This window comes from Vigna unguiculata, chromosome 2 (genome assembly GCF_004118075.2).
Source record: "Vigna unguiculata cultivar IT97K-499-35 chromosome 2, ASM411807v1, whole genome shotgun sequence".
Lineage (NCBI taxonomy): Eukaryota > Viridiplantae > Streptophyta > Magnoliopsida > Fabales > Fabaceae > Vigna > Vigna unguiculata.
In genome coordinates, this window is record NC_040280.1 from 9451900 (window position 1) to 9474778 (window position 22879).

Consider the following 22879-nt stretch of genomic DNA (forward strand, 5'->3'; position numbering starts at 1 on the left):
AAAAAATTTAGATTTTCTCTTGATTTTTCTAATATTATTTATCTGCTGATACTTCAAAATATATTAGTTTTGATATATTAAAAGAAATTTTAATATATTTTAAAATTTCAAAATCAATATCTATTAATATATTTTGATGACAGAAAAAAAGAACAATACCAAAAATTCAAAAAAAAAAAATCCATATGGAGAAAAATATTATGGTCATCCCTTACTCTTTCAAAAAACATTTATTTTCCTACCTAACGTGGATACTTAAATGTGGCTCGAACATATAGGTAGATTTGGTTTCTGATATAAACGGTACCAACGTCTAACCACCTTAAATAAGAGACAATGTATTATTGAAGGACCAGAATAAGTAACCAAGTAAAGAAAGAACATAGACAGTGGGGAAACATGTCTTTGTTCCAATTTTACTACTGTCACTGGTCCTTGTCACTCTTGTTCCTCCTTTCTGGCTGGTTTTAACTGTTAATATTCTCTTGAGCGAAATTTGGTGACAAATTAATATATATTATACTACACAAAATGCGAACTTATCAATCTCTTCAGAAAATGGCTGGCCTCTAGTTATTGGTGGCTGCTGTTGTTTCTGACAGAAAGTTCCATAAACCTGATAAGATGATAAAGTCAATTGTGTGGGAAATACCAATGAATTTGCAGATATATTAAGTTTCCTGACATGTGTTTCTGACTTTATCTCTTCCAACTTCTGCCCCAGTTGGAGACCCTAATGGTCGGAGAAATCTGTTATGGCGATTTTAGGAAATGGGTAGAGGGTGGTTCTGGAAATTGCTGTCTGTGAAGAAATGCAAAGTTAGAAAATTTACATCACCTAAAGCTTCATGATAGTCAGGTTAGGACTCATAGTTGCTGCTTCGCTTGCAGCTTTTACTGTTAAGCAGCTGAATGTCAGAAGCTCAAATCCAGGTACTTGTAGATAAGTCTGTTTTTTACATTTTTATTTTCAAATTTTCAATCTGCTAATTCAATTTCCTCCTCATTTTGGCTCAGAACATAAAGATGAGGGCACAGAAGAGGAACATGTCACAAGATTTAATGATAAAGAAGTGAGTTCAGCAAGCTGAATTTTTGATAAAGTTTTAGTCTTGTTAGAGCTATGAGTATTTCTTTGGCAAATTTGTGTGTTTCTCATTTCGACATCATTTGTGTAAATGAAAGTTGTTTGGTGTGTTGCAGAGGGAGGAAGAAGAAGAGAAAGAGGAGGTTAAGTTAATTAGCAGCATAATAAATCGAGCCAATGACTTTGAAGATGATATTCTACCAGAATTTGAAGATCTTCTGTCTGGGGAGATTGAGTTTCCGTTACCACCAGATAAGGATGAGAAAGACAGAGTTTATGAAATTGAGATGGCAAACAATGAAAGTGAACTTGAGAGATTGCGACAACTTGTGAAGGAATTGGAGGAGAGGGAAGTGAAACTGGAAGGAGAATTGCTCGAGTACTATGGTCTGAAGGAGCAGGAATCAGACATTGTGGAGTTGCAGAGGCAACTGAAAATTAAGACTGTGGAAATAGACATGCTTAATATCACTATCAATTCCTTGCAGGCAGAGAGGAAGAAGCTCCAAGAAGAACTCACACAAGGAGCTTCAGCCAAGAGAGAACTTGAGGTGGCTAGAAACAAGATCAAGGAGTTACAGAGGCAGATACAGCTTGAGGCTAACCAAACAAAGGGCCAGTTGCTGTTGCTTAAACAACAAGTTTTGGGTCTGCAGGTCAAAGAAGAAGAGGCTGCCAGAAAAGATGCTGAACTTGAAAAGAAACTGAAAGCTGTGAATGACCTAGAGGTTGCAGTGGTGGAGCTTAAGAGAAGAAACAAAGAACTTCAACATGAAAAACGAGAGTTAACCGTTAAACTCGATGCTGCTGAATCTAAAGTGGCAGAGCTCTCCAATATGACAGAGGTTTGAATCCCTGAGTGGACCTCTTTTCTTCATCATTGAGTTTAACAGATTCATATAATTTCTTCTAACCAAAACAGCAGACTTTTGAAATTTTGAATCACCCAGAAGTGTAAATTTTGTAGTCAATTATTTGGCATCATGTTACCTATCAAATGAACATTTAAGTACCCTTGACTAAAAATGATTGTTGAAAGCATATAGCAACTTCAGTGACACCAAATAAAAACTGCCAAACGGAACATTAACCAATAAAGTATTTATCTAATTCAAGTACTCACTTAAAGTTTATAGTTTAATGTGAATATAACTTTCTTTTGCAAGCTACATCAATTGGCTTGAGTTCTATTTGACTACTGCTATGAAACATGGTTGTGATGCAGTCCTGATTCTCAATTGGGTTTTTTGGTACTGTACTTTTGTGGCATTAAAAATAATGATGTCGATACTTTAAAAATCTTTTTAACATATTTTAAAACATCAGAATCAGTATCCATTAGTTTATTTTGATGCACGGCAGAAGGCAGAAGAACAACACGGAAAACAGTAAAGAATATAAATTGGTTGTGATGTATTAGTGTTTAACAAGTGTGTATGTACAAGCACAAACAATGAGTGTGACTCATATCAAGAAGCTTTAACTGCAGACTGAAATGGTTGCGAAGGCAAAAGAGGAGGTGAGTAACCTGAGGCATGCAAATGAAGACCTGCTAAAGCAAGTGGAAGGGCTGCAGATGAACAGGTTCAGTGAGGTTGAAGAGCTTGTGTACCTTCGTTGGGTTAATGCATGTTTGAGATATGAGCTAAGAAATTACCAGACACCGCAAGGAAAAGTATCAGCCCGTGATCTCAGCAAGAGTCTTAGCCCGAAATCACAAGAGAAAGCTAAGCAATTGATGTTAGAATATGCTGGATCAGAACGTGGACAAGGGGACACAGATCTTGAGAGCAATTTCTCCCATCCTTCTTCACCAGGAAGTGAAGATTTTGACAATGCTTCCATTGATAGCTCTACTAGCAAATACAGTACTCTTAGCAAGAAAACTAGCCTAATCCAGAAGTTTAAGAAATGGGGTAAAAGCAAAGATGATTCTAGTGCTCTTTCATCACCTGCAAGATCCTTTTCAGGAGGTTCTCCAAGGAGAATGAGTATGAGTGTGAAACCGAGGGGTCCACTAGAATCCTTAATGATAAGAAATGCTGGAGATAGTGTATCCATCACCAGTTTTGGGCTCAGGGATCAGGAATCTATTGATTCTCCTGAAACTCCAACTGACATGAGAAGAGTTACATCCAGTGATTCCTTGAACTCAGTTGCTGCTTCATTCCAATTGATGTCTAAGTCAGTGGATGGATCCATGGATGAGAAGTACCCTGCGTATAAAGATCGCCACAAGTTGGCCTTGGCAAGGGAAAAACAGATTAAGGAAAAAGCAGAGAAAGCAAGAGTGCAGAAGTTTGGTGACAATTCAGGTTTGAATATGACTAAGGCTGAAAGAGGAAATCCTATATCTTTGCCATCAAAGCTTACTCAAATTAAGGAGAAACCAGTTGTTTCTGGCACACCAAATGATAAATCTGAAGATGGAAAGAATGTTGAAGATCAAACCATCAGCAAGATGAAGCTTGCTCACATTGAGAAAAGGCCTACTAGGGTGCCTAGGCCTCCTCCTAAGCCATCTGGTGCTGCTGCTGCTACCACAAATGCAAATCCTGCCAATGGAGTACCATCTGCTCCACCACTTCCTCCTCCTCCTCCAGGTGCTCCACGTCCACCGCCACCGCCAGGTGGACCACCTCCACCTCCTCCTCCCCCAGGAAGCCTATCAAGAGGGGGAATGGGTGGTGACAAAGTTCACAGAGCTCCAGAGCTAGTTGAATTTTATCAATCATTGATGAAGAGGGAGGCAAAGAAAGATACTTCAACACTTTTAGTTTCTTCAACAAGTAATGCATCTGATGCTAGGAGCAACATGATTGGGGAAATTGAGAATAGATCATCTTTCCTCCTAGCTGTATGTTGAATCTTCCGTCTACTTTGCTATTTTTTTTTTTTTCTCATTTTTCAGCTAAAGGCATAACTCAGTTTTGAAAAATATTTACAATCAGGTGAAAGCTGACGTAGAAACACAAGGTGATTTTGTCATGTCCTTGGCAGAGGAAGTTCGAGCAGCCTCCTTCTCAGATATCAATGATTTGGTGGCCTTTGTGAACTGGCTGGATGAGGAACTGTCCTTCCTGGTATTTGCATATTCCTAAGTGTAACTTTATGAGAAAGCATAGAAAAATTTAACCATTCCTTTCTGGGAAAACCTCTTTATTTTCTTTTCCTTAGAAAAATTATCATCTCATTTTATTCGTTATGCAAGGTTGATGAACGAGCCGTCCTCAAGCACTTTGACTGGCCTGAAGGGAAAGCAGATGCACTAAGGGAGGCAGCTTTTGAATATCAGGATTTGATGAAGTTGGAGAACCGAGTCTCCACCTTCATTGATGATCCCAATCTACCATGTGAAGCTGCTCTGAAGAAAATGTATTCATTGCTTGAAAAGTATGCATCTTTTTCTTCTATATATTCTCTTTCTCTTGAAAAGTCTTTTTAAATAGTTTTCATATATATCCATTAAGACGAAAAAATGTTGAACATGACCTTATTATGTCAGGTTTCTTGTAGTTCTCTACAGCTACACTATTACTTCTTTTCATCTACTCATTTCTTTATATCTGCTATGTTTATCTTTCCAGAGTGGAGCAAAGCGTATATGCACTCTTGCGTACGAGAGATATGGCTATTTCACGGTACAAAGAATTTGGAATCCCAGTAAACTGGCTATTGGATTCAGGAGTTGTAGGCAAGGTATGCTTCTAAAACTAATAAAACTGTGTTTCGGTTCACACTAGAGTTTGGTTCATTATAACGTTGCAAGGATGATGCAACTAACATGGTTACTTTGTTTTTACACTCCCATTGCAGATCAAGCTTTCTTCTGTACAACTTGCAAGGAAGTACATGAAACGTGTTGCATCAGAACTTGATGCATTATCTGGTCCAGAAAAAGAACCGGCTAGAGAGTTTTTGATTCTGCAAGGCGTGCGTTTCGCTTTCCGTGTCCATCAGGTAAATTCTAGAGCCCTTGTTTCGTTTGCCGTAAACACATATAATAAGTATTTAAATTGCAAGGATAAAGAAACCAGAAATTGAGAATCGAATGCACTGATCCAGTTTAATTGAAAACAAGAAAAATACAGAAGGATAGGAATATCCAACTGCCCAGAGCCAAGCTCCTAAGAAGCAACCACAATGGTCCTGCTCCAAAAAAGACCATCCCCCCCCCCCCCCTTTTCTTCTCTCTCTTCTAACCAACTTATTCTTCCTAGTGTGCCACGTCATTCTTCCTAGACCGTTTCCTCTCATACACCCTGCCCCACCTATTCTTACCATTCTCTTCTTGGATCATGGGCTCTTTAAACCCAATTGTATTTGGGTCTGTATCAATACCCTCTTCTTGAAATAGAGCCTTGTCCTCAAGGCTGAATTCCGGAAATTGGTTGTGGATGGTAATCGTATCCTCCCAAGTCGCCTCCTCAACATCTTGCCCCTTCCAATGTACCAATACTTGTGTTTTGGTCTCCCCCCCTTTTGTGTTGTTCCTAGTCGCCAATATAGCCTCTGGTATCATTAATTCGACTCTGTCATCCTCCAGCCCTTTGGGAAGATCCTTCTCTACCTTGTATTTTCCTACTGCCTTTTTTAATAGGGATACATGAAACACGGGATGAATTTTCGAAGATGGTGGTAATTTCAAACGATATGCCACCTCCCCTATCTTCTCCACAACCTCAAAAGGTCCATAATATTTAGCATTCAGCTTTGACTGCACTCTATTCATGACAGAATGTTGTCTGTTCTGTTTCAACTTCAAAAAGACGAAATCCCCCACAACAAAATGTCTCTCCTTACGATGCTTATTTGCTTGATTTCTCATCCTGTCCTGAGCTCTGAGTAAATGAGATTTCAACTGCCTCAAAGCTTCATCTCTCTCTACAAGGTCTTTTTGGACAGCCTCCACTCTCACTTCCCCTTGAACCACTTGAACAATCTTGGGTGGTTGTCGACCATACACCGCTTCAAAAGGAGTCATTCCCGTAGATCCATGGTAAGTTGTGTTGAACCAAAACTCAGCCCAAGGCATCCAAATCACCCAAGTCTTAGGTTGATCAGTGATGAAACATTGTAAATACGTTTCAAGACACCTATTGGTTACTTCCGTTTGTCCATCCGTTTGAGGATGGTAGGCTGTGCTCATTTTCAGCTTGGTTCCCTGCATTTTAAAAAACTCTTTCCAAAATACACTCATAAATAAGGGGTCTCGATCACTCACAATAGAATTCGGAACTCCATGTAGCCGCACTACCTCCTTCACAAAAATTTCAGCAAGAGTCTTCGCGCTATAAGGATGTTTAAGAGGCACAAAATGACAGTACTTTGTCAATCGATCTACAACCACCAAGATTGCTTCAAACCCTTTTGATCTTGGTAATCCCGTGATGAAGTCAATACTAATGTCTTCCCAGACCCTCTCCGGAATTGGTAATGGCTGCAAAAGACCACTAGGGGCTGCTGTAATATATTTTTGTCTTTGGCACGTGTCACAAGCTTGAACATACTGTTGGACGTCTCTCTTCATTCCTTTCCAATACAAATTTGCTGCTATCCTTCTGTATGTACGATAGAACCCTGAATGACCACTTTGAGGAATAGCATGAAACTCTTCCAAAAATTTCGGAATCCAAACAGATTTCTCCGAAATGACTAGGCGATTTTTATAATAAAGTACTCCTTGTTTATAAACAAATCCCGCACAGAACTTCTCGCCACGTCCTTGCTGCACTTCTTCAATTATTTTTTGCAACCTTTTATCTGCATGTACTTCAGTATTGAGCTCTTGCCAATCCAACCATACTGGGAAATAAATCATATTGTTCAGCCCCATTTCATCTTTGCTACGAGACAAAGCATCAACTCCTCGATTCTCTTTCCCCGGCTTATAAACTATCTCAAAATTGTACCCCAAGAGTTTTGCCACCCAATTTTGCTGCCCTCCCGTTGTAATACGTTGTTGTAATAATTGTTTGAGACTTTTTTGATCAGAAAACACAGTGAATTTCCGCCCCAACAGGTAAGGTCTCCAATGCTGTACTGCAAGTGCCACCGCCATCAATTCTCGTTCATATGCTGACTTAGTTAAGTTACGGGGACTCAACGCTTTGCTGTAGTAAGCAACAGGTCTCTTGTGCTGCATTAAGATAGCCCCAATTCCTGTCTCGGAAGCATCACACTCCAAAAAAAATTTGTCATTAAAGTTTGGTAATTGCAACACAGGTGTTGTAGTAATCCTCCTTTTAAGCTCCTCAAAAGCTTCTTGGGCCTTTTCATTCCACTTGAATCCATCCTTTTTTGTCAACTCCGTGAGGGACCTTGCTACCTTACCATAATCTTTAATGAATTTACGGTAATATCCCGTAAGCCCCAAAAACCCGCGGACTCCCTTCACATTCGTAGGGATAGGCCAATCAATAACACTACTCACTTTATTTGGGTCAACCGCAACTCCTTGTATCGATATAATATGACCCAAGTATTCGATACTTTCTTGCCCAAACGTGCACTTTTCCTTGTTCGCAAATAACTTATTGGCCCTCAACGTACTCAACACCTTTTCCAGCAATTGCAAATGTTCTTCCCAGCCCTTACTATATATGAGTATATCATCAAAAAACACCAATACTCCTTTCCTTAGCCAATTGCGGAATACTTCATTCATAAGTGCTTGGAAAGTGGAAGGGGCATTCATAAGCCCAAACGGCATTACGAGATATTCGTAATGCCCCTCGTGTGTTCTAAAGGCTGTTTTCGGGATATCCTCCTTTCTCATCCGCACTTGATGGTAGCCCGAACAAAGATCCAATTTTGAGAAGAATTTGGCCCCATGTAATTCATCCAAAAGCTCTTCTATCACTGGAATAGGAAATTTGTCCGGTATCGTGGCCTTATTTAGTGCTCTATAATCCACACACATGCGCCACTTGTTGTTTTTCTTCTTTACTAAAATAACTGGGTTGGAATATGCACTTTGGCTATGCCTCACATGACCCACCTCCATTAATTCCCTCACTTGTTTCTCAATTTCATTTTTCTGGTGATAGGCATAACGGTACGGCCTCACGTTAATGGGACCTTGCCCTGGTTGAAGGTTGATACTATGTTCCTTCGCACGTACAGGTGGCAGCCCCTTGGGTTCATCAAACACCTCCGCAAAATTCTGCAACACATCATTTAGCACACGTCTCTGTTCTTGGCTCAACCCATCCTTTTTTATTTCCCTTTTTTCCTCCAACAAGCCAAACATTGACACCAACAACGAATCTTCACGAGGTGCTCCTTTTAACACTCTCTCTCCTTGATCCGTTTTGACTCTCATAATCTGCCTTTTCCAATCCACCGTAGTTTCCCCTAATGTGGTCAACCAAGACATACCCAATACCATATCCATGTCCTCCAAATCGAAGAGAAAAGCATCAAGTACAAATTCCCCTTCATCGAATGTCACCCTCATTCCGCGACATACACCTTGAGTTTCAGATTTATGCCCGTCTCCCATCAAAATTTTCATGTGTTGCGTCCTTTCCCATTCCCAACCCAAGGCTTCAACCAACTTCCGTGAGATAAAGTTGTGGGTTGCTCCACTGTCTACTAGAAACATCATTGGGATTTCACCCACCTTTCCTCGCAACTTCATCGTTCGTGGTTGTTCCTCCTTCCCTTTCGTCATAGAGTACAAACTCAATGCAGTACATGCCCCTTCGACATCGTTAACGTCATCTGCAGTATCTTCTATTATCTTCTCTTCATTTTCTTCGCATTCAACTCGTATCTCCTCATCAATCATTATGACCCGAAGTTGTTTAACGGGACACTGATGGAGCGGTCCAAATGAACCTCCACACTTAAAACATAAACCCTTTTTCTTTCTTTCCAACAACTCCTGATAAGAAAGGTGACGAGCCCCTCTATCCTTGGGCCCATTTTTGCTGTTCTCACCCCCATCATTTTGTGCACTTGGGCTTGACCCTTTTCCTCCCCAACTTCCATTATTCTGCCATGGGCCGGTTTTACCCAACACATGCGAAACGGGTCGAGTTCCAAGTTGGGTCTTTCCCTCTCCACGTGTCTCACCTCTTCCCTGCCACCCCCTGCTCCTACCATAGATTTCTACGTCAATAGCACGAGCTACATTCATCATTCGTCCCCTGGAAAGAGGATTCGCAACATGTATACTTCGCATCCTTGCCCGGAGTTCGTCCTTCAATCCATGTGTAAAGTACGAGAAGTATTGCTCATCTTGCATACTAGGCACCTGAGCAATCAGACATTCAAAGTTTCGAATGTAATCCTCCATAACCCCAGTTTGCTTCAACGAGGTCAATTGATCATAAACACTTCCTTCTCCCCTTCCACCATACCTCTCCAATAACTCTCTCTTCAAGTCCTCCCATGACAGATTTTCATACTCATTTAACAGAGATTGAAAAAAATGTATCGTACCCCCTTCCATACAAAGTTGAGCAAGACTCACTCGAACAGCTTCTCGTGTCTCTTGAACGTTGAAATAAATTTCAGCCCTAGCAATCCACCCTGCTGGATCTTCCCCATAAAACGATGGTAACTCAATTTTCTTCATCGATTGACGAAATTCCTCCAAATCATCTCCTTCGAGTTGTCTCAAACTTCGATTCCCACTGGACTTCACTGTTCCAGGACTCGACTTTCCTTTTGTTACTGATCCCTGGCCTTCACCTTTTTCCTCAATTTCCTTCGAAAATGTTGACATGAGATTGAGCAGCTTCATCTGATTTTCAGCGGCCTCCTTACGTAACGTTTCCATCTGATTCTGGTTCTGCAATGATTGTGCAACAAGCTCCTCAACTACGACTTTGAGCTTGGTGACTTCTCCTACTACAAGCTCTACTCTCGCATCTCCCGGCTCCTCAGTTGCTGGTTCTCCCTGAGCATTGTTTCTCTTCGGTGGCATTGTTTCTAGATAAAAGAATTATCCGGCAGGTCGGACCACTTAATTGAAAACAAGAAAAATACAGAAGGATAGGAATATCCAACTGCCCAGAGCCAAGCTCCTAAGAAGCAACTACAATGGTCCTGCTCCAAAAAAGACCATCCCCCCCTTTTCTTCTCTCTCTTCTAACCAACTTATTCTTCCTAGTGTGCCACGTCATTCTTCCTAGACCGTTTCCTCTCATACACCCTGCCCCACCTATTCTTACCATTCTCTTCTTGGATCATGGGCTCTTTAAACCCAATTGTATTTGGGTCTGTATCAACATACCATTCCATTGCATTTTATGTTACATCTTTAAAGTCATTGAAGATGCTTTTAAAATTTTCTGCCGAAAAAAAAAATGTCACTAGAAACATGCTAGTATCAAAGCAACTCCAGTAACATGTTTAGTAAATGAATTTGCATACGTTTACAACAGCTATTTAATATGTATGTGAAATTCGTAGGGTGAAAAATTCATAAAGAGCCCGAATAACACACTAATGAGAGTGTGGAACTCTTTTCAGTTTGCAGGAGGCTTCGATGCAGAGAGTATGAAGGCTTTTGAAGACCTGAGGAGCCGCATTCAAAACTCTCAGGCTAGCGAAGATAACAAATCAGAAATATAGAATATCCATAAGAAGTTTTTCTTTTTTTTTTTTCCTTTGTAGCTGTATCTCTCATATATATGTTGCCTTTTCAGCTGTATATTTCATTTTACTTCAATTTGCATAGCCTATACATATTGGATGCTACACAATGATGATACGAGAATCATATTGTAATTGACAATTTGAACCCCGACATGAGCCCTACCTACCTCTGCCTACTTTCATTTTTTCCGTACAATATGAAATTCAAATGAATAATATTCAATACTGTCATCAAATGCTTAGGTCTCGCAGCCACTCAAACTCCACGAGATTATTCTGGGTGGACAGTTCAAGGCCTATAACTACAAGAAGTAAATTGCAAAGCGGGAAAAAAGACACTTCCTACACCAGCATAAACAAGAATAAGCATTCTCCAAATATATGTGGTGTTGATGTATAACAAGCAATAATGTGCCATTCTTGTTCCATTGTATGACCACTGATGAAAGCAAGTCATGCAAAAAATGTCTAAGAATTGCCTCTGCTGTAATGGGGCTATCTCCCCCCATTTCACATCTTTTTTACATAAAAAAAAAAAAAAAAAAAAAAAAAAAAAAAAAAAACCTCCTCCAAACACTGATAATTATCAGCATGCATAAAGGAGGAAATTAAAAAGAATAGTAAGGTCACAGCAATGTAATAACAACACTTCTGTCCTCAAATTTGGCTCCGCCAACCTTTCCTTGAATTTCTGGAGGCAAAGGAATGACACGTCTTTGGTCTCCTGCTTCTACCAACAGCTCAGATCCTCCCCTATACTGCATTCGGCATTTTTAAGGGAGAGACAGACAGACAGAAAAAACAATCAGCTTCTCAATTAAGTTATGCACCAACTTGCACCATAGTAAAGAGCAGCATTTGTGACAGAAAGAGAAGCGCACTATAACACTGTTTGACATTTGTCAAACATAAACATTCAATACAACCTTAAGATTCAAGCTATCCAGTTCAATCAAAAACATTAAAGTTAAAAAAATGATATTTTATATTTAATGAAATGTACACAATTCAAGTCGTAATTCCATCATCTGTTATACAAAAATTCATAATTATCTACCAGGAAGTTGGCCAAAACCTTGGTGAATGTAGAAGGTTAAAGGTTTAAAACAAATACTGCATGCATAATAAAGACAATTAAAAGCCTATTTACAGTAATAATCAATTTCCCAAATCGACACACATTACAATGTAAAATCTTTAGCTAAAATTAATTTAAACAAAGATGTCAATGATGTTCAACAACTCAAAATCAATTGTACTAAAAGCTAAAGCAAATAAACACTCAATTTTTATCTCTTAAATTCTTTCAAAGGGAGTGTCATCAATATCATGGTTTTAAGAAAATCACAAAAACAGAAGGACATTACATACTTGGTACAGCTTGATCTCTGATTTGTCAAAACCTGGCATAAAGAGAGTAACCGATCTTCTTTTTATATCAAATCTAACTGGAGATGGCATAACAACAACTTGACTTGTTAGCGAATTAAGAAGATGCCTAGCATCTTCATTGTCGGTATCCAGTAGAACTCTGCTCCAATCTATAGGATTATTCATCAACAATCTTGAAATGAAAGCAGATGGCAAAGGAGAAAACTCTTTCTTTGCTCTTTCCAATATTTCTAAATTTTCTTGCTGAGAGGTGATTCCGAGAGCACCAGAAATCTGAGCACCAGCCTGAATTGTACATCCCCAATATCGTAATGCAGAATTGATTGATGTCGGACTGTTCGGATCCATCACAAGGAAGCAAGCAAATTTCTGTGGGTTTAAGAATGCAGAAGATCCTCTCTGGGCAACACACAATCAACAAAGAAAATTACAGTTTTGTGTGAAAGGTATGATTATCTTAAAATGTTGTTTACTCTTACCTCCAGCATTTGATCCAAAGTGTCCCATATTTCCGAACTCATTTTCCCATTAAAGTAAGATCTGCTGCTACTTATTAGCATGGCCTCATCCACAAGTCTCAGTAGTGAAGGAGCAGCCAATCTCCCAAGTTCAGTTTTCTCAGCCAAGGTGCGGAGATATTTCAAGTACAATCTGAAAATCACAATATCAAACCAAAGATAATGATAAGAGAGTGCATGTGAGTTCAAGAATGTAGCAATTCTAATAACCTTGCTTTACTGCTTCCACCTATGATTCGCAGGGTTTCCTCACTGCTGATACCATCATATATTATTAAGTCAAATTTATCCTCTTGACTCTTTGATGCAGCAATCCCCAAAAACCCTACAAGTCTCTCAAGTGCAAGTACCAAAAGGATAGAGTCCATCCCAGGCAGGATGCCAAGCTCTTCTCCAACAATCTGATTATTTGACAGAAAAGGGAATATAACCCATCTATAAAAGCTGGATCAAGGGAATGCGTCCAATATGGATAATATATGATATTGAAAACATATTACGTACCCACCCCTCCAAGTGTGCCCTGAGTCATATTAAGTTGGGCATCTGCTTGCTTCAGAAGTTTTAAAGGTTCAAGAAGCATCTGCAGTTACAGATACACAGATTCCTTTAGACTCAAAGTAAAAGTATATAATGTGATTTATTGATAGGAAGGAAAAGAAAAAAGCAATACGCACTTTGGTTGTTTCCAACCTAACAGCAGAAAGGTTCTTGTTGCATGCCATATGGGAAGTTCCAATCTTACAGTTGAGAAGGTAGTCAGCAGTGGTGTCTTGGCCATGTATGACCAAACATGTATTCAGCCCAGCCAAAGCATAATGCTGAAATAAAGGCTCGTGAAATATAAAATAGAAAGTGTAGATTAATTACTTTTCAACTCATGAACTTGGATAACTACGACTTCTATCAGTATATATTTTGGAAAAACAAAGAATCTGGAGTTCTCTTCAACAAAAATACAAAAAGGAAGTAGGAGTCTCCTTAGTTTGAGATATACTTCTATCTTTCGTTTCCAGTTTGAACGAATAATTACAATAATGTCACCGAATTTTCCCTTTGCTTCCAATATTAAAAAGTCATACATGAAATATCGACGACATAATGTCTGTTTTTTAAACTGTTTTCTATACAAATCTCTGAAAATAGGAAACAGAAAAAACAAAAATGACATTTTCACAATTATTTGTGGAAAAAAGAAATGAACACAAAATATTTTCTCAAACTAAACAGACCTTAGGTTATGTGCTTCTCCGAGAAATAGGAAAATGTGAAGAAGAAGAGAAGGTGGAAAATTAACGAAGAAATTAGGTTCCCTGATAGAGTCCACAAGAAACTTCATTAATGACCATATTCCTGGATTGGAACGTGGAATAGACGTGTTATTTTTGAAACCACAAGTGCCATTTAGACACGCTTCCATGTTCCAACACACCTTAATTCATCTTTTCTTGTTCTTTTTTCTTCTCAATGTTCAGGCTCACAAACTCGCATAAACGAATGTGCAAAAACACATTCCCGCATTGCAAGCAAAAGAGCTGCAATGTACAACCTGAAGATGCGAACCGTTTTGATAAAGTAGAAAAATATAATTCTTCCTCTCTAGCTTGTTAACAAACACTCTACTTATGCACATGTAAGTTGTTGTTTTTTTTTTTAATTTCATCTCACTTTTTAGTAAAAAAGAAACAGAAAATGTAATTCTGTGACAGTAACAAGTTACATGAATAACGAATGTTGAAATGAATTTTATAAAAATATTATATTAACTTAAAGAAACCCAATTTTAAACATTTTAAGATGAAATTAAAAAAAAAAAGTAATTAATCCATTTTTTTCCTTTTTTTTCTAAGTACATTGAGATGATAGGAAACAAAAATGTTCAGGAAAAGGTAGGAAATGTGAGACGAAAACTAATTTGTAAACGTAATTGAAGATGGACAATGTACCTGGGCGGCGAGAATAGCGGCGGTGGTTTTGCCTGAGCCACCTTTGCCGAGAAAAGTGAGCAATTTGGTGGCTGAGGAAGAGGCACCGCCCTCGGAAGCCGCAACGACGAGACGCGAATTTGAGGAACGGGAAATGGAGGTTCCGATAAGAGGTGGAAACGAGAAGGATGAAACAGTGCCCATAGATTAGGATTTTCTCAGTTCTTTCTCACGCTATGTACTCAAGCAACACACATGTATTCTTCACACCCAACACTGGTTACTTCTTACACGGGTCATAATGTTTTCCGTCCTAATTTGGGCCCTTTTCATTGGCCCAATCAGCCTGCATGAACAAATTCATAAGGCTTTTTCTTCCTCCAGGCTCCTTATTACTAAACCCACATCATATTAGTAGAAAAAAAGTAGAATACCTTCGCTTACTATATATCACCCCACCGCCGCTACACCTGTTCTTTGTAGATAGACATGTCAAAATGAGTCAACTTGGGTCACATGGGTTGGCTCACCATGAACCATACTAAAAATAAGTGAATCTAACCCTCATTTTGTAGTGAGTCAAAAATTTTGCAACCCAGCTCAACCCACCACGGGTTGGTGGGTTAAGTAGATTGGCTCACCATCCCACCTAAAAAAAATTAATTAGTTATTTTTAAGTATTAAAATTTAAATAATTTTTTAAGCAACCTATGAGATGAAAATCACAGGAAAATCAAGAACCAATGCCTTTATCATGCTCACCACCAATATATGATGAATTATTTGCAAGAAAGTATATTACACATTTGTTGTCACGCTATTCAACAAAATATAAATAAAAAAACTACACATTTTTATCTTGCTAATTTAGAAAAAATTGTTTATAAGATGGTTGTTTGAGCAATATTCTAACATTTCAAACTACGAAATTGTGAACTTATATAGTTATGAGTAATTAATAATTATTAAAAAAATAAAAAAATTGTAAAAAAAAAAAATGTTGGTGGATTAAATGGCTCAACCCACCTTCAACCCGCATCGAATCCGTTTAACCCGTGGATTAAGTGAGTCGGGTTGAGTTCAACCTACTTTTAGAAAAAGTGAATTTTTCTCCATCCAACCCGGCTCGAACCCGTGGTGAGCCGGATTGACTCACAGGTTGAAACTAATTTTGACATCTATATTTGTAGAGGAAGAAGAGAGAGAAAAATAGTCTTTTAAAATGTTTGTTTAAGAAAATTTGTTTCAAAACATTTATTTTTGTACCACACCTAGCCGGCCTAGCCAAGTTATATTTGTACCACACCTAGCCGGCCAAACCAAGTTATATCTATAAAGCCCATCTACGTAACCACCAAGGACGCAAATAATAATCGCCATGTATGAACGAATGATAAGTACCCGGCCCAAACTGCCAAAGAAGTAACTGGCCTAAGCCGCTAACTAAGATTAATTAAACACGAACTTAGCAATAACTTAGCATATTCGGGACACTACCAGTAAGGCCTTTGACGCCCACGATAATCAAACTAAGGGGCCTAACCTAAGACCCAGGCCCACCTATGGCCCAAATAGGGGCCTAGCCCATGACGTGGCCAGACATAATTAATAATCTATAAATACGCATGGACCCCAACAATTAAGGGTACGCATTCATTACTCTCCTAATTACAAGATTTGACTTTCTAAGAGATTTTGCTGACTTGAGCATCGGAGTCTCTTCTGCAGGTAACCCCCATCGGATCCAAACCAATTCACACCGAGATATCCACAAATGACATGTATCGGCCGGGAGGAAGCCAACTGAGGAGATTCATTTTTAGTTCCCCACCCTTACCACAAGTAAGCGGCCTGGGTCGAACACCCTTAACTTGATGATTAATTCATTTTTAGTTCCCCACCCTTACCACAAGTAAACGGCCTGGGTCGAACACCCTTAACTTGATGTTTAATTCGTTTTTAGTTCCCCACCCTTATCACAAGTAAGCGGCCTGGGTCGAACATCCTTAACTTGATGTTTAATTCATTTTTAGTTCCCCACCCTTACCACAAGTAAGCGGTCTGGGTCGAACACCCTTAACTTGATGTTTAATTTGTTTTTAGTTCCGCACCCTTACCACAAGTAAGCGGCCTGGGTCGAACACCCTTAACTTGATGATTAATTCGTTTTTAGTTCCCCACCCTTACCACAAGTAATCGGTCTGGGTCGAACACCCTGACTTAAAATACTTCCCAAATTAACACGGATGTTCACGATAACATCACTCCACACGCTACTATAACACATCATATCGGCATCGCACAACAACAAACATACCAAGAATGAACATCACATTAACAGTAAAGTAGATAATGTGCGTGTCAACACCCAATTTCGTCCGGATAAATAAATTTATTTTCAAAAAAAATAAAAAATAAATAAAAAAAATGTGAAACATTATTTTCTTCAAAGATTTTTAAACTTTAATTTTAGAAAAAAAAAGATGAAAAAAAGAGAAAAAAAAGGAGGAATAAAGAGGGAAGAGCCCAATTTGTTATTAATTATTGCACTCCTTCTTATGAGCCCAACAACTCAACCTGCTTTCTACCCTTGTTCTTGGAGGAGAAATTAGTGATATGATTCTAATAATTAGAAGAAATATTTCTTCAAAATGGTTATAATCAATATTACTAATTGGGATTGATTTTGTACTATGATTTGTTAATGGTTAGAATCAACATTAATAATTTGAGATTGATTTTGTACTCTGATTTACTATGATTTAATGAGAGGTTGAGAATAACTTAAGGGAATTTCTTGATAAGCTTCAGACAAGGAATAATGCTTGCTCAAGTGAATGAGAGTACTTGGTTAGGTGGAGAGGACTTGGGTTCAAGCCTTGTGTGTGTCCTTTGTATGTTTATTTAATTGTGTTTTATTTTACAAATATATTGTGAATGCGGAGGTTGGACTTAACACGATATATATATATATATATATATATATATATATATATATATATATATATATATATATATATATATATATATATATATATGTGAATTAAAAATGAAATATATGATAGCTTGATGGTTGTGGTTATGCTTGAGGGGTGGGAGGATGTGAGTTCGAACCTTGGTTAGCATAAGTTATATTTTTATGTTTAATGTTTTTGCTAAAGAAGGAAAAGCCTAGAAACACTAGAGCTCCTCTGAGAAATCAGAAGGGCAGCGTAGAGGCAGTTGGGGAAGTAAAAGCACAAGTTAATGACCACTAACTTAATTTTTAATTAAGTTTTTGTTTTAGTATTGGAGGCTGGAAATTCAGAGGGAGAAGAGAGTGAGTGAGAAAGCAAAGAGTCATAGAGTGTGGCAGCAAGGAAAGGTAGAGAGAAATGAAATTTTCTATTTAAGGAGAAAAAAGGAGTGCTGGAAAGGAGTTTTAGAGTAGTAACAAGAGTTGGAGCTTTGGGGACAAGAAAGGATCATTGGGAGTGCACTAGAAGCAAGGAAATCGGGTAAGGAGACCTGTCCTTACTTGTATTGTCTCCCTTTAATTTTGTTCTGGATGATGATTGGTTTGAATGTTTGATTATTTTTCTAATTTGCGCGATTTTTCGTAAATTCTGGAATTCTGTCCAGAAATCGCCTAGTGGCTAAGAAGGTCCTGCTAGACGACACAACCATTTTCACGTGGTTTTTTGGGTTCTGTAATGAACCGCCTGGCGACAATGAAGAATCGCTAAGCGATATGCACTGAATCACATAGTTCGATGCGTTTTTGATGTTTCCGTGATGTGTTTGGCATTCTGCAATTGTATGATCTTGGTAACATGTTCCTTGGCATAATTGGATGATAATGTATGATGTTGGGGTGATTTGATAAATTGGGGTTTGTGGGCAAATACAGGATTAATATGGGTTTAGGTTTGATTGTAAATTTATAATGTGTAGAAGTTGGAAAATTGATAGTAGTAATGTTGGGTTGGATGAATCAAAATTTGAATGCATGATTGGATGTGTGAATATTGTGGTTTAATTGCATCTGGAATGTTGATTGCGAAAATTGGGTTTTTGGGTTTTCCAGTAGGTGTAAGGAAATTTGGAATATCCAGAATCTTGATGCACCGCCTGGCAGTAGATAAGTGCCGCCAAGCGATGAAGGTTGGCCAGCACTCAGTTTTGGGTTGGCTTAGTGGGAAAATGAATTTGGGGGTTATTGGGTATGTTGTTGATTCGAGTAATGCATGATTGTATGATGTATAGGTGTTCAATTGGTGGTATTGATGCAATGGGTTAAAGTTATATATTTAATATGGAACTTGTATTTGTTGAGTCATGGATCGGAAAAAAAGAGTAGAAGGAACATTGTTGATGGTGATAAACTGATTTCATATCTTAAGAGTCTAGAAAATGACAAATTGGAGGCTTTTCACTTATATATATATATATATATATATATATATATATATATATATATATATATATATATATATGTGTGTGTGTGTGTGTGTGTGTGTGTGTGTGTGTGTGTGAACTACTAAATGAATAAAATAATTGTTGAGATAGTTATGTATGGGTGGGTTGTCTATAAGGCTATATGAATGGTGTAATGAGGTATGAGATATATGGATTCATGAGTAGTATTGATTTAGAGATGTGAGATGCGTGATTGATACGGGTGGGGAGGTCCGTATCTTTTGTACTCTTGTGTAGGGATACGAGCGAGGAGGTTCGTATGTTTTGTGCTCATATTTGAGGCTACTATGAGCGGGGAGGTTCATAGTAGGTGTTTATGCATGTTGGACTACGAGCAAGCAGGTTCGTAGAGTTGGACTACGGGCGGGGAGGTCCGTAGGGTTGGACCACAAGCGGGTAGGTTCGTGGGAGCATGATAATCCCTAATGACCGAGGTGATGAATGAGTCTATCTCATATAGGTTATGAGATTGGGCTAGAATGTTATTAAGAAGTCATTAAATAAAAATTAGCTAAGATAGGTTGGGTGATGGTCGATTCTTATTAAGTATTGATTGTATTATTTTTCTTTCTCAGCTCACACTTTCTACTTGTGTTTGGTGATGATCGTGTCACTTGTCACGTAGGAGCAGATGTGAATCCAGGTGAGCATGCTGATGCGTAGGGACTGAGCGGGGCAGATCATGGGATGATTTACTCTATGTTTTAATTTCAGACAGTTGTAATAAACTTTATGAGACTTTTCTCTACTATGAGCTTGTAATAATGATGTCACCGCGTAATATAACTACTGCGATAAAGTTTTAAATTTTCCCACGTTTGAGAACCTTATTTACTATCTTGAATTTCAATAAAATTATATTTTATCAAGTAATATCCACCCATGATATTACAACATAATTAAAATAAAACTCTATTCCTATTTTATTGAAAATCTCAATAAAAATAGCTTTACAACCATAAACATTATTGAAAAGGAAAAACATATGATTAAAGGACTACCCTAACATCTCTCGACATTGAATACTCTATTTAGTGTTGTACATCTTTCTCAATACATGTACAATCATTTATATGCTCCCGTGATAAATCATGATCATTATAGTGAAAACTACAACCACAAAATAGAAGAGTGAGCTAACATCACCAATAAAAAACCTCAGTTTTGAAAATGAACTCATTTAATGTTTAAAAACCAAGAAATTTTAAAAAAATATATAACTTTTCATAGCAAACCCCGACAACGCTTTGGCTCATAGAGTTCTTAGTCCAAAGACATCAATCCTTTAACCTTGACATTCAATAGCCAAGTATCAAACATTAATCAATAGACCCTAGAGATATTTGTCCTCTGACTTCGACACTCCAAAACCCTCACTACCAAGCCTCAGTTCATTCAGTCTAGAGACATATGTCCTCTAACCTTGACACTCAAGAACCAAGTATCAAACACTAGTCAATAGAGTTCTTTACATAGAGACATTCGTCCTTTGGCTTCGACACTCTAATAACCCTTCACTCCATTGCGCTACCAACCAAGAGGGATTCTCTCAAGGTACCCACTCTAGGAGCTACCCTAAATAGAGTGTCGCAACTGAAATCCCGATTGGACAGTGAACAAAAAGTAAAATTTGAAAAAAAAAACATAGTGTGGAGTCGCTACCATAGTTTATTCTGGAAAACTACGGAAAAACCAAAAAGATAAGACAAGGTCTGCAAAAAACCAGATTTTGAGTCAGGGGGTTGGTTACGCGTGGGGAAGGTATTAGCACCCACAACTTTCGTCCCAAGATGGTACCTTTAATTAAATGTTTATTTTTCCCAAAAATAATAATAAAAAAATGTACAAAAGAAACAAAAATAAATTTTTTGGTTTTTTAGGCCTGACTAGGATTAATCCTCGCTCCTACATATCTCTATTCATGATGGAGAATTAGGGTTACATAGTTCTTTATGAATTTTTTTTGAAAACTTGTTGATTTGACTTTTTTTTTATAATTTTGAAAGCTTTTTTATGTTTTTTTTATATTTCTAATTATTTGGAGATGAGTGTCATGCGACGCTAGGGGTCGGACAAACATTAAAAAGTAAACAAAGAAAACATTTTTTATTTTAGTTTTTTATATATACATATATATTTTTATATTTTCTAAAGAAAAAAAGAATTTTGAAAATTAGTGTTGGGCAAATATTAAAGAAATGAGAAAAACTATTTTTTGTTATGATTTTTAGAATAAGAAAAAAAAGGCCAAAAGTAGGTGTAGAAATAAAAACATTTAACATTAAAACAAAATATAGTGAAAATTTAGGAACAAATAAATGAAAAAATTTGGCACTAACATACCTTTTAAACTTCCCGGTTCCTCTTATTCTTTATCAATCTCCTTCTTTTGTCCCCTATATTATAACTTCCTTGTCTCTCTTCTTCTTCTTATTCCTACCTCCTCTAATAAGAAATTTTCTCTTCTCCCAAAAAGATATTAAAGGGAGGTGTGACTGTGTGAGTGGTAATAAGAAAGATAGAAATGTAGAGAATATTTTCTTTTTTTTTTTCCTCCGATCCCCTTTTTCATATGAAAAATTGTGTATTTATATCCACATATTGCAATATCAATGTAATCCTAGCCTTAATTGCAACGAACAATATAAAGAAGAAATTGGTCATGATAGCAGCACATTACGGAAATCAAATCACAACAAATTATAGCATAATATCAATCATCATCAATAATATTGATTCTAATCATTAGAAGAGATATTGCTTCTAATTATTAGAATCATATCATTATTTTCTCTAGGAGGAACAAAGGTAGAAAATACATTGGGTTGTTAGGCTCATGAGAAGGAGTGTGATAATTAATAACAAATTGGGTTCTTCCTTCTTCTTTTTTTCCTTTTTTTTGCATCTCTTTTTTTTTCTAAACTTAAAGTTTGAAAATATTTGAAGAAAATTTTGTTTCACCTTTTTTTTTACCATTAACTAAAAAATATTTTTTATTTGATTTTGGAAAATAAATTTGTTCACCCAGAAGAAAATGGGTGTTGACACAGAGCCTCAAACAAGGCTCAAAAGATTCTAGCCCTAACAAACAGCTCATATTTAATTAGAGCTCACACAATGCTTAGAGGGAGCAAGTCATATGCATTCAATCAAATTCACAAATATACACAACCCACACAAATACATAACAAAACTTAACACAATTCCTTATCATCTACCCAAAACTTTTCAAAAACATATTTTTAACATCATATGAACACCAAAACAAATGACATGTAAACTTCCCTTACACATATCATCATCATCATCAAATCAAATAATCAAATTTACCATTTATCATACCACTCCTTCCAATACATAATATCCATAAAGGAGTCAGCTTCCCTTGTAATCATAATTTAACACAATACATATACAATCAATAAAATTAATTTCCATTAACCCAAGATACTCAGACACTCCTATACCCATGAAACTCATAAAATCATGAAAAAAAATATTCTTTCATCATAAATACTCTTCCTAAAAAACACCCTTTGAAACCCTATCACCAAATTAATTGTCAATTTATCAAAATCTCAACATAATTCAAATAAAAACTCTATTAAACTTCCAAATATAATAATCACAATTTAACTCAACTCATCATACACATATAGAAGCAAGAAGGCACAAAGTAAGCAAGAATGTCAGCTTCCTATCTCTTACTATTCACTTTTTTGTTCTTCCCCTTCAAAACTCAACCTTTAAAACTTTTCCCCTTCATCCTTGAATTGCCCACATTTCTATTATGATTTTCCACCTAAACATTGTCCTCCCTTATATCAATATTCAATGGTAGAAGATATAAGGGGCAAGGGGAGCCTTGTCCCCTCCAACATTTCTTTTAT

General features: G+C 37.4%; 2 protein-coding genes across 2 annotated transcripts; one reads left to right on the forward strand and one right to left on the reverse strand.

Annotated features, from left to right (window-relative positions):
* The first annotated feature begins 537 nt into the window (after positions 1-537).
* LOC114169357 (protein CHUP1, chloroplastic) lies at positions 538-10927 on the forward strand. Its single transcript, XM_028054496.1, has 9 exons — positions 538-933; positions 1018-1073; positions 1204-1932; positions 2577-3944; positions 4039-4170; positions 4299-4480; positions 4675-4786; positions 4904-5047; positions 10571-10927. Exons 1-9 carry the CDS (start codon positions 849-851, stop codon positions 10670-10672), a joined length of 2910 nt encoding a protein of 969 aa, XP_027910297.1. The 5' UTR covers positions 538-848; the 3' UTR covers positions 10673-10927.
* A 319-nt stretch (positions 10928-11246) lies between these two features.
* Positions 11247-14793, reverse strand: LOC114169365 (uncharacterized protein At1g26090, chloroplastic). Its single transcript, XM_028054503.1, has 7 exons — positions 14553-14793; positions 13284-13427; positions 13115-13189; positions 12817-13007; positions 12568-12739; positions 12068-12487; positions 11247-11454 (listed from the first exon to the last, which is right to left on the reverse strand). Exons 1-7 carry the CDS (start codon positions 14733-14735, stop codon positions 11323-11325), a joined length of 1317 nt encoding a protein of 438 aa, XP_027910304.1. The 5' UTR covers positions 14736-14793; the 3' UTR covers positions 11247-11322.
* Positions 14794-22879: the final 8086 nt, after the last annotated feature.